Here is a 12,386-nt window from a genome sequence, read left to right as displayed (position 1 = left end):
CAGTTATCGTATATAGATGTGGATTTAAACATTGTAATCTGATGATTTGACAAAACATACTGAAACGAGAATGTTACAGTGATCAGCATGATTTGTGTAAGACTGATGAAACTAGATCCTGCAAGACCAGTTCTACTCCGTCACAGAAATCTAATACGGGCGTTGACTCTCAGACGCAGACGTGGAGGTTTCAGATGTGACCTAGAGATGAAGAAGTGCTCTGTTTAGTTATTGAAAGACTTACGGGTGGTGCTGGTAGGGCTAGGCACCCAGTTCTCGGTGAAGTTGACGTTGCACATGTTGGTGCTGCAGCAGCAGAATCTGTAGGTGCCATTCTGGATCTGTGATGGCGTGGTAGTAACCACGCAACGGTCGTCATGGCAGTCCTGCTGGTCGCCAATGTAAGCCCAACAGCCTGCAAAGAAGGGATGCAGATGGTTGAGTGAATGAGATACAAAGTCTGTAAGAATGTGTGGGGATGAAAAACATTGTGTATGTGTGCATTTTTAGGTATGCAATTTGTGAAAAAGTAATCATATATATTATACGATACGATAAGTGAAATTAAATATATATGTGGGTCATTGCATGAAATCTGCGCCTTTTCCACTTGGAAAAAGTGACAAATAAAATAAGTTTCATCAATATCTTTTAAATATCTATGAAATGGAGACACCTTAAAATGACAAGAAATTGTATTGTGCCATCATAGTCTATGTCATTTATTATTTTATGACTATTTCTCTACCTCATGTTTTGTTATTTTTGTCAACCCTGTTACCGACACAAGTGTAACTAGATACTATAGTTTAATTAGAACTCATTTGCCACTGAATGATATAGGCATTAGCTCAATAATATACAGAGGGTGACCTTTAACATGTTTGAATTTTAAACAATCTTTAAAAACAGGGTCAAACCTAATCTATGTCAACCCTGTTACCCAAATGTCAAAACATGTTACTCTAAAAACTAACAGGTTGACTGTAATTTGCTAATTGCTAGCCAAGTCAAGTTCATAAAAGCACATATTGTACACTTTGAAAGGATTTTACTTGTAGATATTGATTATATTAAATGTATGAAATAATTGTTTAGATTTACATTTTAAAAATGGTAACAGGATTGAGATAGCATGGTGGCCCCCATCAGTCAAGCCTCATAAATCAACAAAAATAGAACATTAAAGAAGTGAGAGAGAAACATGCTTGTGTTTTAAGTGTAGCCATCCTGTTTGAGAGATGATGCAACCTCCTAGAAGTGATGTCACTTGAATGTGCATTATTGTACAAGGGTTTTTTGATGAGGGTAACAGGGCTGACATGAAATCAGGGGACACCAATAAAATTATTTATATTTGATAGAAAAAATGCATACTTATGCCAAAAACATTGCTTAACAATGAGACTATATTTAGAATATGCAAATGTGATTTTTTTATATAATTTTGCCTTCATTTTGCAAATTAAAAGAAAAATCATAGTGAGGGACAGGCCAAACACCTTACAAGCATAAATGCTACTTAAATTATTTAAAATAATATTTAAGTGACTTTTTTAATGTAATATTGATGAAAGCATACATAGTATTATGTTTCTAAATTGCACATTTATTTGTTGTCATATTAAATCTATGTTTGATTATTTCTTAGGAATGCAAAAGGCACCGATTTCGTGGAATGCCCCATTTATGTATATATTATATATTTAACATGACAATGAATGAGATCATGAATATTAATTTATCTTTATAATTTAACCACATTTTATGGTTGCACTGTCTCTTTAAGAAAAACAGAAGTCAATGGACAGTCCTCATAAGTATATATGCAGAAGTTTGTGTGTGTTTGAGTTCATTCTGACCTTGTTTGACCAGGCGGATCTCTCCGTCATGTGTCTTCTCCCACAGGCCGTAGCAGCGGCTGCTCTTGCTGCACAGGATGGTGTTATTTTCTCTGGTGATGTGCCAGTCAGCAGCCACACTCTGCTCATCCACCTGCTGGTGCTGGTCATTAAAAGCACACTCCCGCTCTCTCTCCTCACTCTGAGCAGCTGCCGAGACACAGATGAGAAAAAAAGAGATGAGATTATTAACAGAACACACTACATCCGTCAGGAACACTTCCTGTAGGCCTACATACACACTACGGCAAGCAAAGTGATCATTACTTATAGCAGTCCCTTTAAGACAAGTCAGGCCACATGGCAGCTATCTTGGTGTCTATTATATACAGTATGTAGACAGATATTTTAAGTCACCATGAAATGCATTTTCTAAATGCATGTTGTAGATCTTATTGTAAATGATTCATCAATACAGGTTTTATTTATGAGCTCATAATTTATCAAATGTTCATAATTGGACATGTGAGACCCTGGAACCAGTCTAGGGATGCATCGATCCGATACTCAGGATCGGTATCGGCGCCGATACTGGAATTTCTGCCGGATCGGGTATCGGTCAGACGAGACCGATCCAAATACGATATTGTGCGTATACTATTGTGTTATTGTTAAGCCCCACGAAAGCACAAAAACATTAGACAGCACCATAAAGTCAAAGTCCAAGTGTTCTGAAGCCCTTCCATAGTTTAATGTGAGGTACAGATGAATATTTAAGTCATTAAATTCAAGTTCACGTAAATTCTTCTTTCCGCTGCTTCTCTCCTCCGTTCATCATTCAAACTGTGTCACGTTCGGTTAAGACGGGTCAAGACAATGAAACTCTCTCCAAGAGCGCTCAATAACTGAGATTTCAAACTGTTAAACGAAAAGGATCAATAAACTATGCACAGATTTAATAAGCTACGCACCAATATCTGTTTCCTTTGTGCTTTGAACGTCTCTATTCGCGTGCTGATTCAAGCGCATCATTCTGCGCACAGGAAGCCATAAGCGCTTTGTGCCACTCTCTATTGGAGCTTTTCGCAATGAAAGATTATTTATAGCGTTTCTTGTTCTGTCCTATCAAGGTTATTAATAATCTAATGTATAGCACAGTAATGGAGGCAGCAACATATATGATAGATAGCACTGCTCACTGCCTTCATTGTGCTATACATTTAAAAGAAATGTCTTTTAATTTTGTAGTTTATATTTTCATTAATGTATTTTACAACAATACAAAGAGCAATGTGTAACATTTTACCAGATACAGTCCTTCGCATATTCACTTTTATTTGTTCCCCACTAAATTATGATATCACTAAATGTTTAGATTTTATAAAATTGTGTACTCATGATGTTTCTAGAATGAATTTTGCAGTTAAATTATCCACTAACCTAATTTATAATAATATTTTTTATCATAGATTATGAATGGGCCTGTTTACACCTGGTCATTTCATGCTCATTTCAAGATCAAAGACCGTAATAGGAGAGCACATGGCATCAGCACTGGGAAGACAAGTTTGTCTTATACTTTTAAGAGTATTGTGTTGATCGTCTGCGTCTTACTTTCAGTTTCATTCGTGGCAGTTTGCATGTCTGCTTGCTGAAGAGATACTCAGCTACTCATCCGCGGCGATGCGTGTTGCATTAGCATCTGACTATAATGTCATATAGCCTATAACACAGTCTCACACGCTTATTTTTACATTTTGGGACAAGTAAAATTTACATGTGGTTTCAACAACCAGATGCGTTTACACATGTCCAGTTTCGTTTGGAATGCGGCCCAGACCACCTCCTGAAGTGGTTTGAGCGATCGGATTTATATTACAAAACGCATGAAGTGACCAGGTGTAAACAGACCCTATATATGTTTTCATGTTATTTTTCATTAAAATGAAGTTGTCTAATATATTGTGTTTAACACACAGAAGAGTGTATAGAAATTCTACATTGATTTAAAAAAAGAAAAAAAGAAAACTGCACTGGTATCGGATTGGAATTGGCCGATACTCAGAACTTTCTGGATCGGATTGGATCGGATCTGAAAAAATGGTATCGTTGCATCCCTAAACCAGTCATAAGTTGTCAGTTTTTTTTTTTTATTGAGATTTATACATCATCTGAAAGCTGAATAAATAAGTTTCCACTGATGTATGGTTTGTTAGGATCGGACAATATTTGGAACTATTTGAAAATCTGAAATCTGAGGGTGCCAAAAAAAAAAAATCTAAATGTTGAGAAAATCGCCTTTAAAATTGTCCAAATGAAGTTCTTAGCAATGCATATTACTAATCAAAAATGAAGTTTTGATATAATTATGGTAGGAAATACACAAAATACACAAATGCACAAAATATCTTTATGGAACATGATCTTAATATTGTAATGATTTTAGTGAATTTTAATGAAGTTCAATCTGCCACAGGACTTACTGAAACAGTTCTACTCCGCCATCATTGAATCCATCCTCTGCACCTCAATAACTGTCTGGTTCAGCTCAGCTACCAAATCTGACCTCAGAAGACTACGGAGGGTAGTCCGGACTGCTGAGAGAATCATTGGTACAACCCTCCCCACTCTCCAAGAACTGTACTTATCCAGAGTGAGCAAAAGGGCTGGTAAAATCACTCTGGACCCCTCACATACAGCACACTCCCTCTTTGAAGTGTTACTGTCTGGTCGACGCTACAGAGCTCTGAGCACCAGAACGACCAGGCACAGGAACAGTTTCTTCCCTCAGGCAATCCATCTCATGAACATTTGAACTCTTAACAATAAACATGAAACACGCAACACTATCATACTTATTATTTTTATTTTACACACATACTTATTACATTTCAAATTTGCACCTTACATACCTGTACATACTGAATTGTCTATTTTGTATATTGTGTTTGTGCTATTTGGCACATTGTCCATTTTTGTATATTTGTACATTATTTAATTTTTATTTATTTTTATTATCTGTGTCTGGTCGCTGTCATTCTGTTGTACTGTGGAGCTACTGTCACTAAAACAAATTCCTCGTATGTGCAAACATACCTGGCAATAAAGCTCATTCTGATTCTGAATAAAAAGAATTCAGGCATAAAAATTCTTGGCATAAAAAGAAAATATGGATAATTTTGACCCATACAATGTATTTTTGGCTATTGCTACAAATATACCTGTACTTATGACTGGTTTTGTGTCACATATTTTGCTCATTTGCCACCATTTTTTTTGATAATCAGTAATTGGAAAAGATCAAAATCTCCAAACCTCTTGGCTAAGATTACAGGTGAATAACATTTTAACATCACCACATATATATATTTTTAAATGGCTTCTTCAGTTCAAATCAAATAAAAATTCATGCTGCATATTTTTACAAAATTGCTTTTTTAAAGTTAAGTTAGTGTGCTAATTTAGCATAATAATTGTTTTTATTTTTTTCAAAATAACTTTTTTTTTATTCATTTAGCCTTTTTAAGGTGTCAGAAATTATTAAATTAATAATATGCAATATTTTTTGCTGGTTATATTTACACTTTCAGACAAAAACAGACAATTAAAATTTCTACTCTTCAATTTTCTTTTTATGAATGTGCCTTTTTACACATTCCCAAAATAAAGAATTTCAAAGAAAACTACACATACTTAAAACACACATCATTCAACAATGTTTTACACATTCCCTGCCTACTGAATGTTCACTTATGAAATATTCTGGTAATTTTAATAACCTTTCTCCTCGGTACATTCATCCTTAACACAGATTTGCCCCCACAATCAATGCAGAAATCTGTGCGCCTACTTGACTTTTTTCAGTCCTACAAAATGATTTCCTGCCTGGAGGAAGTTGAAGAGTTCATTCTGTGCGCAGGATAATCAGGTTGAATGTGGGCGCGTAAATCTGATCGATAGCTAAACCTTGATTAATCGGACGCAATAGGAGGAGCCGGGGGGATTTGAAACGGTCTGACGGCTTTACACTGGGAGCCAAACAACAGAACACCTGGGGCCTCCACGGCACCTGCTGCTCCTCCATCCAACCACGTACACATTCGCTTATGCGTACACAATGCGCACCACCCAAAAAACTCCATTACAAAGCTTCCCGTAAGTCACTGTCATGACAACAAGGGAAGGGAGGGGGGAAAACAACAGCGGGCTGAGTGTACGTGCAGAAAACGAAGCTTTTGAGCACTGCCGTGTATTTAGAGAACACAAAACCGTGATGACAGATAAGGGCCCAAGCCAACGGGACTGCCCTCATTTCCATGAGCAGAGCCAGCGGGGCTGAATTCTGCTGTCGGCTGATCACAATCTCCGCCGCAGCTGGCCCGTGCTCACCCCAACTGTATCCAATGAATTAATCCTCTCTCTCAAACTCGCACTGTCATGCAAATCATCAGGCCAGCGTCCGAGTTACCGAGAGGGAAAAATCATAATGCCACTCGTTTAACAGGCTCGGTGAAGTCAGGGATCTGAGCTATTGTATTCACAGCGTTCAGACAAGTGAGCTGGGAGGGGGAAAAACCCCCTGGTAGCATCACCGCCGGTATCCGCGTCCCCTCCTAGTCCAGAGAGACAGAACTGTCCCTGGGGGAGGCCTTTGTCTGCTCCTCTACAGGAGTGAAGCCTGAAACGGCTTCACCGGTTTGCATCCCGCCGCACACACACCAGCAAGTGGCAGCGCGAGCACGGATGAATGCGTAGCCGCGGATGCCTGACGCTGCAGGACTCCTCATTATACCGACCAATCCTTAATCTAAAACCGGGCTGCTCGACCCGAGGCGCAAAACGGTCCCTCAGCGGCTTGGAGGGGGAAAAAATAAAAAATTGTTTCAGTTTGTGAGCCCCTCTTCAAGACAAAACACAGAGCTCCACTGGGGGCTGTAAAGGGCTGCTGATGGTTCGGAGATGCCTCCCAATTATGGGGGAAAGATGGAGGATCCCGTCTCAACTGACGGTAATGAGTGCATGAGGGCTGAGCCAGATGACAAGTCTTCCTCTTTGCTCTGAACGGGAGCGTTTTTGTTCACTGACTAGGGTGTAATATCACATTCATGTTGATTGTGTATTTTAGGCCCCATCTTTGTTTTTGAGTCAGTGAGACAGGTCATTAGGCGCGACAGTTTCCTGTAATTTGTCTGCGAAGCCATGTGCCTACCCCACAACACAGGGGTGCAGAGGAACAAGAGTGGCCTACAGCAGGACGCAATCACAAAGCAGCACACGATGAAGGAAAACACTTTAGCGTTTTGGCTGGCTCCAAAGCAACGCCTCAGGCCGTAAGTGGCTTAGAGTTCGAGTGCTGGAGAAAAACAGCAGGACGCTAAACCTTAGAGTAGGTCACTCAAACAAAGTCTCTGTTTATTAGCATAGAGCTGGCGAAGGAGCTTTCTCGAGAGATTTTTCCTCTCTCAAAACTGACCCATGTTTCCAGTCACTTAAAAGCTGAATGTGACTTTGAATGTGGGCTTTCCATTGCTTTCCATTGAAAAACATTGAGAATATCCAACCCTGTACCCATGTAAAATGATGTGCCATACATAAAATAGATAAAAACAAAATACATTTAAGAAACTTTTATATATATACTTTCATATTTAAGTTTGTACATTTTTATTTACTGTATCAGAGAGTCTCTAGGCCCAGACTCATTCCCACAGACAGCACACACTCTGTTCCCTGAGCGTGCATGTCGAACACAAAACAAGCAACACTTTCGCAAAGGCAAGAGTCTAAATATGAAAGGTTTTCCAGGAGTGAGTGAGTGACGATCTTTACCAGTGAGTGCTCCATATAGAGCCCAGACCTAAGGTGGTCAAGCAAAGACTACAGTAGATCTCAATAAATGGAATTGAAAGCTAAAATAAAATGTATCAATCGTATACAACAGATAAATATAGCTACACTGCAAAAAAATGCTTTTTTTTTTACTTACGATTTTTTTGTCTTGTTTCCAGCCCAGATATGTAAAAAATTCTTAAATCAAGAAGGATTTATCGAAGTAAAAATTATCGTCGTTTCCAGAAAAAAAAACAAGAGTCAAAATTAAGTGAGTTTATTTATATTTATTTCCACCAGAAAACAATATTCTGCTTGTTTCAACTAAATTTGAACTTTTTTTCTGAAAACAAGATGACACTTAATTATAATTGGAACAATTTAATTTTGTTGCATCAGTGTAGAGACATCAGCTCTGAAACTATCTGATGTAAAAAGGTATAACGTGTCATCCAGACACATTGGGGGACTGGAAAATTAAAAAGGTGCTACTGGCACAATATATATTTATATATTTTTTTCTTGAAATCTCAAGTGACGTTTTCGCTCCTAAATAGGCCTGACGGCGTTATCTGAACTCCTTTCATTCCTGCACAGTACAGCTGGGATGAGAGCATTCTGGTCAAGTGTTTTCCTCATACCATGATTAATTCAGCTTTCACCAACTGGCTCCGCTCCACCCGCACATGCAGGACAGGCATCGTCGAATCTTCCAAATGACTCGGCTCTTTATTTTTGTCTGGTCGGTGACGGAAGAAAATTCTCCACCCCTAGGTGGCAGGGTGCTCCGCCGGGAGAGGACACCAGAAAGGGAGGAGGGTGGGAGTAAGGGAGAGGGGGATTGTGGGATTGTTTCTGGGGGCAGTGGAGGCAGTCTGTACCAGTCTGACTCTGCCCTGCTACTGTTTGTGCACCAGCTCAAGGTTAGAGCTGCTGCTCAGAGGCCTGTCAGCATTTTCCCCAGATAACACTCAACTCTGCCTTACTGGGGACCTTCGGTCTGTGTTAGTCCCACCTCCCGGACTTCATTTTAAAGGGGAAGTGCAGTCAAAAAAGCTGGTGCAATCCACAACAGTGGTAACTCGCTTGTCAGCTGGCGCCAGGAAAAACTAAACTGCGCTTTTCTATAAAAGGATACATCAGAGTAAAGGACTACATGAATCTAAGCTGAGAACAAATCGTGATTAATTTATCACGTCTCCGCTGATGCCAAAAGCTGAAGCTGTGTCTGCCAAAGAGCCGGAGGGCCTGTGGCCGTTTCCTTTTGAGTAGATTATCTGAGAGGCTGGCACAGGCCCCATCTCCTGCCAATGTCTCTATGGACAGGGAAGCTGTCAGGCTGGCTCTCAGACACAGGAAGGCAGAGGGGGAGCGCTGGCACTGGAGGGGACACTGGAGAAACCTCACTCCAGCTCGGCCTAGGACAACTCAGGGGCCAAATGAAAGGAAGGAGGATGGTTCAGCAATTCCAGGGCCATCTGGCAGGGCAGAATCATGCAAGTTAGATTAAGTGGCATATTGGTGTAATATAAAATTTCCTTGTACTATAGTAAGGTAAGGAAGGCTGTCTGATTTTTTTCTTTATAAACAGACTACTGTATCTTGTGTAGAAGTGAAGAGTTAATTTGCAAAAACCGATAACCGATAATCACTTTCTTTTTTTTATTGCGCATTCCAAGTAATATCAATCAAACTGCAGTTGGGTTGTTTTGATCAAGTAATAATAACTTACACAAATACAGGTAACATACAAAATTAAAGTTCATCGAAAGTATGTTTTTTTTTTACATATATGTTTTATAGCAAAAGCAGATAACTCCAACAGTCGTTTTTTGCATTATGCATCCTCGATCACTTTTAGTCAGTTTTGACGAAACTGCTCTCAGCTAACACGTCTTTTCAAAGTGAAAGTAGCCTTGTCACCTGAATACAGTGCGCTGATTCGCTAGAATGGACTTATCGGCTTCTGTTCAAAAACAACACGGGAGCTTATCGGCTTCTGCAGTAAATCGTGAACTCGCGATGCCTTGAAAGTGGACAATACCAGCTTTTTTGACAAAATGCGTTTAGGGTTCAGATCTCGCTATATGTGGAGAATAATGCACGGCAATCAGCTCTTTTTTTTAAGTGGCGTTTATCGGTTTTTGCAAATGAGCTTCAAGTTTAAGTGTGGTGTTTGTAGTAAGACCAGTGACTCAAAGGTAAAACCATATATTGCTCTTCAATACCACAATATAAGTACTGCATGCTTCATTTAAAAGGAAATGCATATTCCACAGATATAATACAATATGAAAATTGATAGCTTGAAGGTGCAACTAAGCATCATCAAACTGAATTGCAAAAATAATAACCGATTTCAAATGGACCAAGGGATGCACAATATATAGATACCAAATCAGTTTTACAGATTTTTGTTACCGCTATTGGATATTTACATGCTCATTTTCTCTTTTTCTTTTATTTGGTTTTATTATTACTAAATGCTCAAAGACGCATTATTTATAACACTATTATAAAACTGATAAATGTTCAAATTTTAAATCTATTTCCAAGTTGTGCATAGTTCTGTTGTGATGCCTGAATTCACTTGTAGCAAAAAAAATATCATTATGCTGATAAAACATTATAAAATTTTAATCAGTTGTTTCAGTTATCAGCCTTAGAATTAAAATGTTTTTCAGCTTGCTATTGGCTTCTATATTATTTTAATATTTTAATAACGTTGTTTCAGCACATGAGGAACTATTTTTACAGAAAAAAAATGCACATTTAGAAACTATAAATTGCAGCTGTCATATATGCAATAAAATTGGAGATTCCCTCACTCTCATAATTTTCATAAGCCTTAGTATACATTGAAGTTGGAGTACTTGTTTCTAGTTTGATCCCTGAACCGAGAAGCTGCTCACACAAGCAATCAGAAAAGTCATTTGGCTGCAACAGCAATAACACAGCCATGTATTTGTGACGATGAGCTCAAGGTAGTGATCAAATACAGGAGAGAAAAACGACAATTCCATCTTTATAACAGGCAGGAATTTATTTGGACCTGTGGTTTCATAAGGTAACATCTACTCAGCTTCAGGGACAAGGCCATCGACTCGCTGCAAGGATCAGCGAATCAAAAAAAAAACAATTACTGCTTTAAGCTTTATTCCCTTTAGCTCTGGACAATTACCGTTCATTGTATCTCGGTGTTCTCGTTTAATCAAAGTTGAAGTGGAAGAATACGGCTGCACACCAAACATGTGTTATATTCAGCTGCAGGGTCATAACATGTCAAATTTATCTTAAAAAGCTTTTAAAGTCAGCGCTATCTGGATTTCTATGCTTTCCGAAACAAAAACAGGCCTCTAGATAATTAACAAAACACCAGGCAGAAAGCATTTTATTGAGCCGAGCAGAGACTGTGGAGCTTGCAGTGCTGCTCAGTTTATTAACAATAATCAGAGTCTCGTCCACCCCATCCAAGACCTTATCTATCTACCTCTGCAGGACACCAGCTCTCCATCCCTGGACGCTACCACTAATGTCTGCTTTATATCACGGTCATCTCAATAAGATTAGCCCAGTGAAAATGAAAGCAGAACGGATGTAGATGGATGCAAGACAACAATGTGGTTGCGGTGTTGCTTTCAAAACATGGTTTATTAGTATTCTGATTATCCAATGATTTCTTCGATACAAATCTTACATCTTACCCAAAGCTTTCCTTCAAGCATGCGTGCAAATTGAAGACTATGTAAAGCATGCTATACACTGTAAGAAAAAAAAAAAACTAAAAAAAGTATTGTTGCGGCAACCTAGTCCATCTAAAACTTTATGCTAATGATCTTCTTTGAAGTATTTAATATGAAGCACTTTGGACAGCTTCATTTTTTTCTTTTAACTGCAGCTCACTCTGTGCCCTCTGGCATTTTTTCCAAATGAGTTTTTTTGTGCAGGTTTCTGCTGCAATATAATATATATATTTTTTTTAATTAATGTAAATTTAACAACTAAACAAAATTAGACATGTTGCCTTAGCAAGTAACTTAAAACAAAATAAATACTTTCAAATATTACTATATTACACCTAACAATATGTAAATCATTACATTAAAAAACTAGTCGCATAACAAAATGAAAAAATTATACTCAAATTAAATTGAAAATGTAAAAAATAAAGTGTACACAGTGTACTGTATTAATTTGAAGGAATTAAAAAAAAAAAAATTTTTACAGGTGTTTTACCTGTATTTTGAATTTTACACTGCATTGCAAAAATGTGTTAAAATTAAATGCAATTAATGGAAAAAATTATCCATTATTAAAATAAATGGATAATGTCCCAGTAATGAGCTGCCAGTACTTTTCCTGCTATTTTACAGACTTATTTTTGCAGTGTAATATAATTAAAAATAACTGCTTCAAACCACAAAACAGACTCAAACGGCCAAGCACCAAAATGCAATTCATATCTAGCTTCTGCAGGCATTTGTTGATGCTTTCATAAGAGCGATATTAGTGTGCAGTGGCTGTTTGGGGCCCTTTGGGAGTCTTGTTGCCATTCCTCAGGAGTTTGCAGAGACGGTCTACTTCAAGACTTTGACTTCCAGGAATGAGAGTGCTAGTGCCGTGCATTACAGTACAGCTCACCCGCCTGTGGCTCTATCAGTGCAGACAGACAGAGAAAGAGAGAGAGAGCGAGAGAGAGAGGGAGGAAGGTTTCCC

The 12,386-nt window shown here is 38.3% G+C and overlaps 1 protein-coding gene across 2 annotated transcripts in view; it reads right to left on the bottom strand.

Annotated features, from left to right (window-relative positions):
- The window catches only part of LOC306877198 (bone morphogenetic protein receptor type-2-like), a 75,137-nt gene that overhangs the window by 38,776 nt on the left and 23,975 nt on the right, over positions 1 to 12,386 (bottom strand). For both annotated transcript variants that reach the window (XM_079428790.1, XM_079428789.1), the window contains exons 2-3: positions 1,863 to 2,051; positions 245 to 415 (exon numbers count right to left, since the gene is read on the bottom strand). In XM_079428790.1, the coding sequence (XP_079284916.1) occupies positions 245 to 415; positions 1,863 to 2,051 (360 nt within the window). The remainder of the gene's footprint in view (positions 1 to 244; positions 416 to 1,862; positions 2,052 to 12,386) is intronic.

The sequence above is a fragment of the Barbus barbus genome, assembly GCF_936440315.1.
Source record: "Barbus barbus genome assembly, chromosome: 11".
Taxonomy (NCBI): domain Eukaryota; kingdom Metazoa; phylum Chordata; class Actinopteri; order Cypriniformes; family Cyprinidae; genus Barbus; species Barbus barbus.
This window is presented reverse-complemented; position numbering and strand designations above follow the sequence as displayed.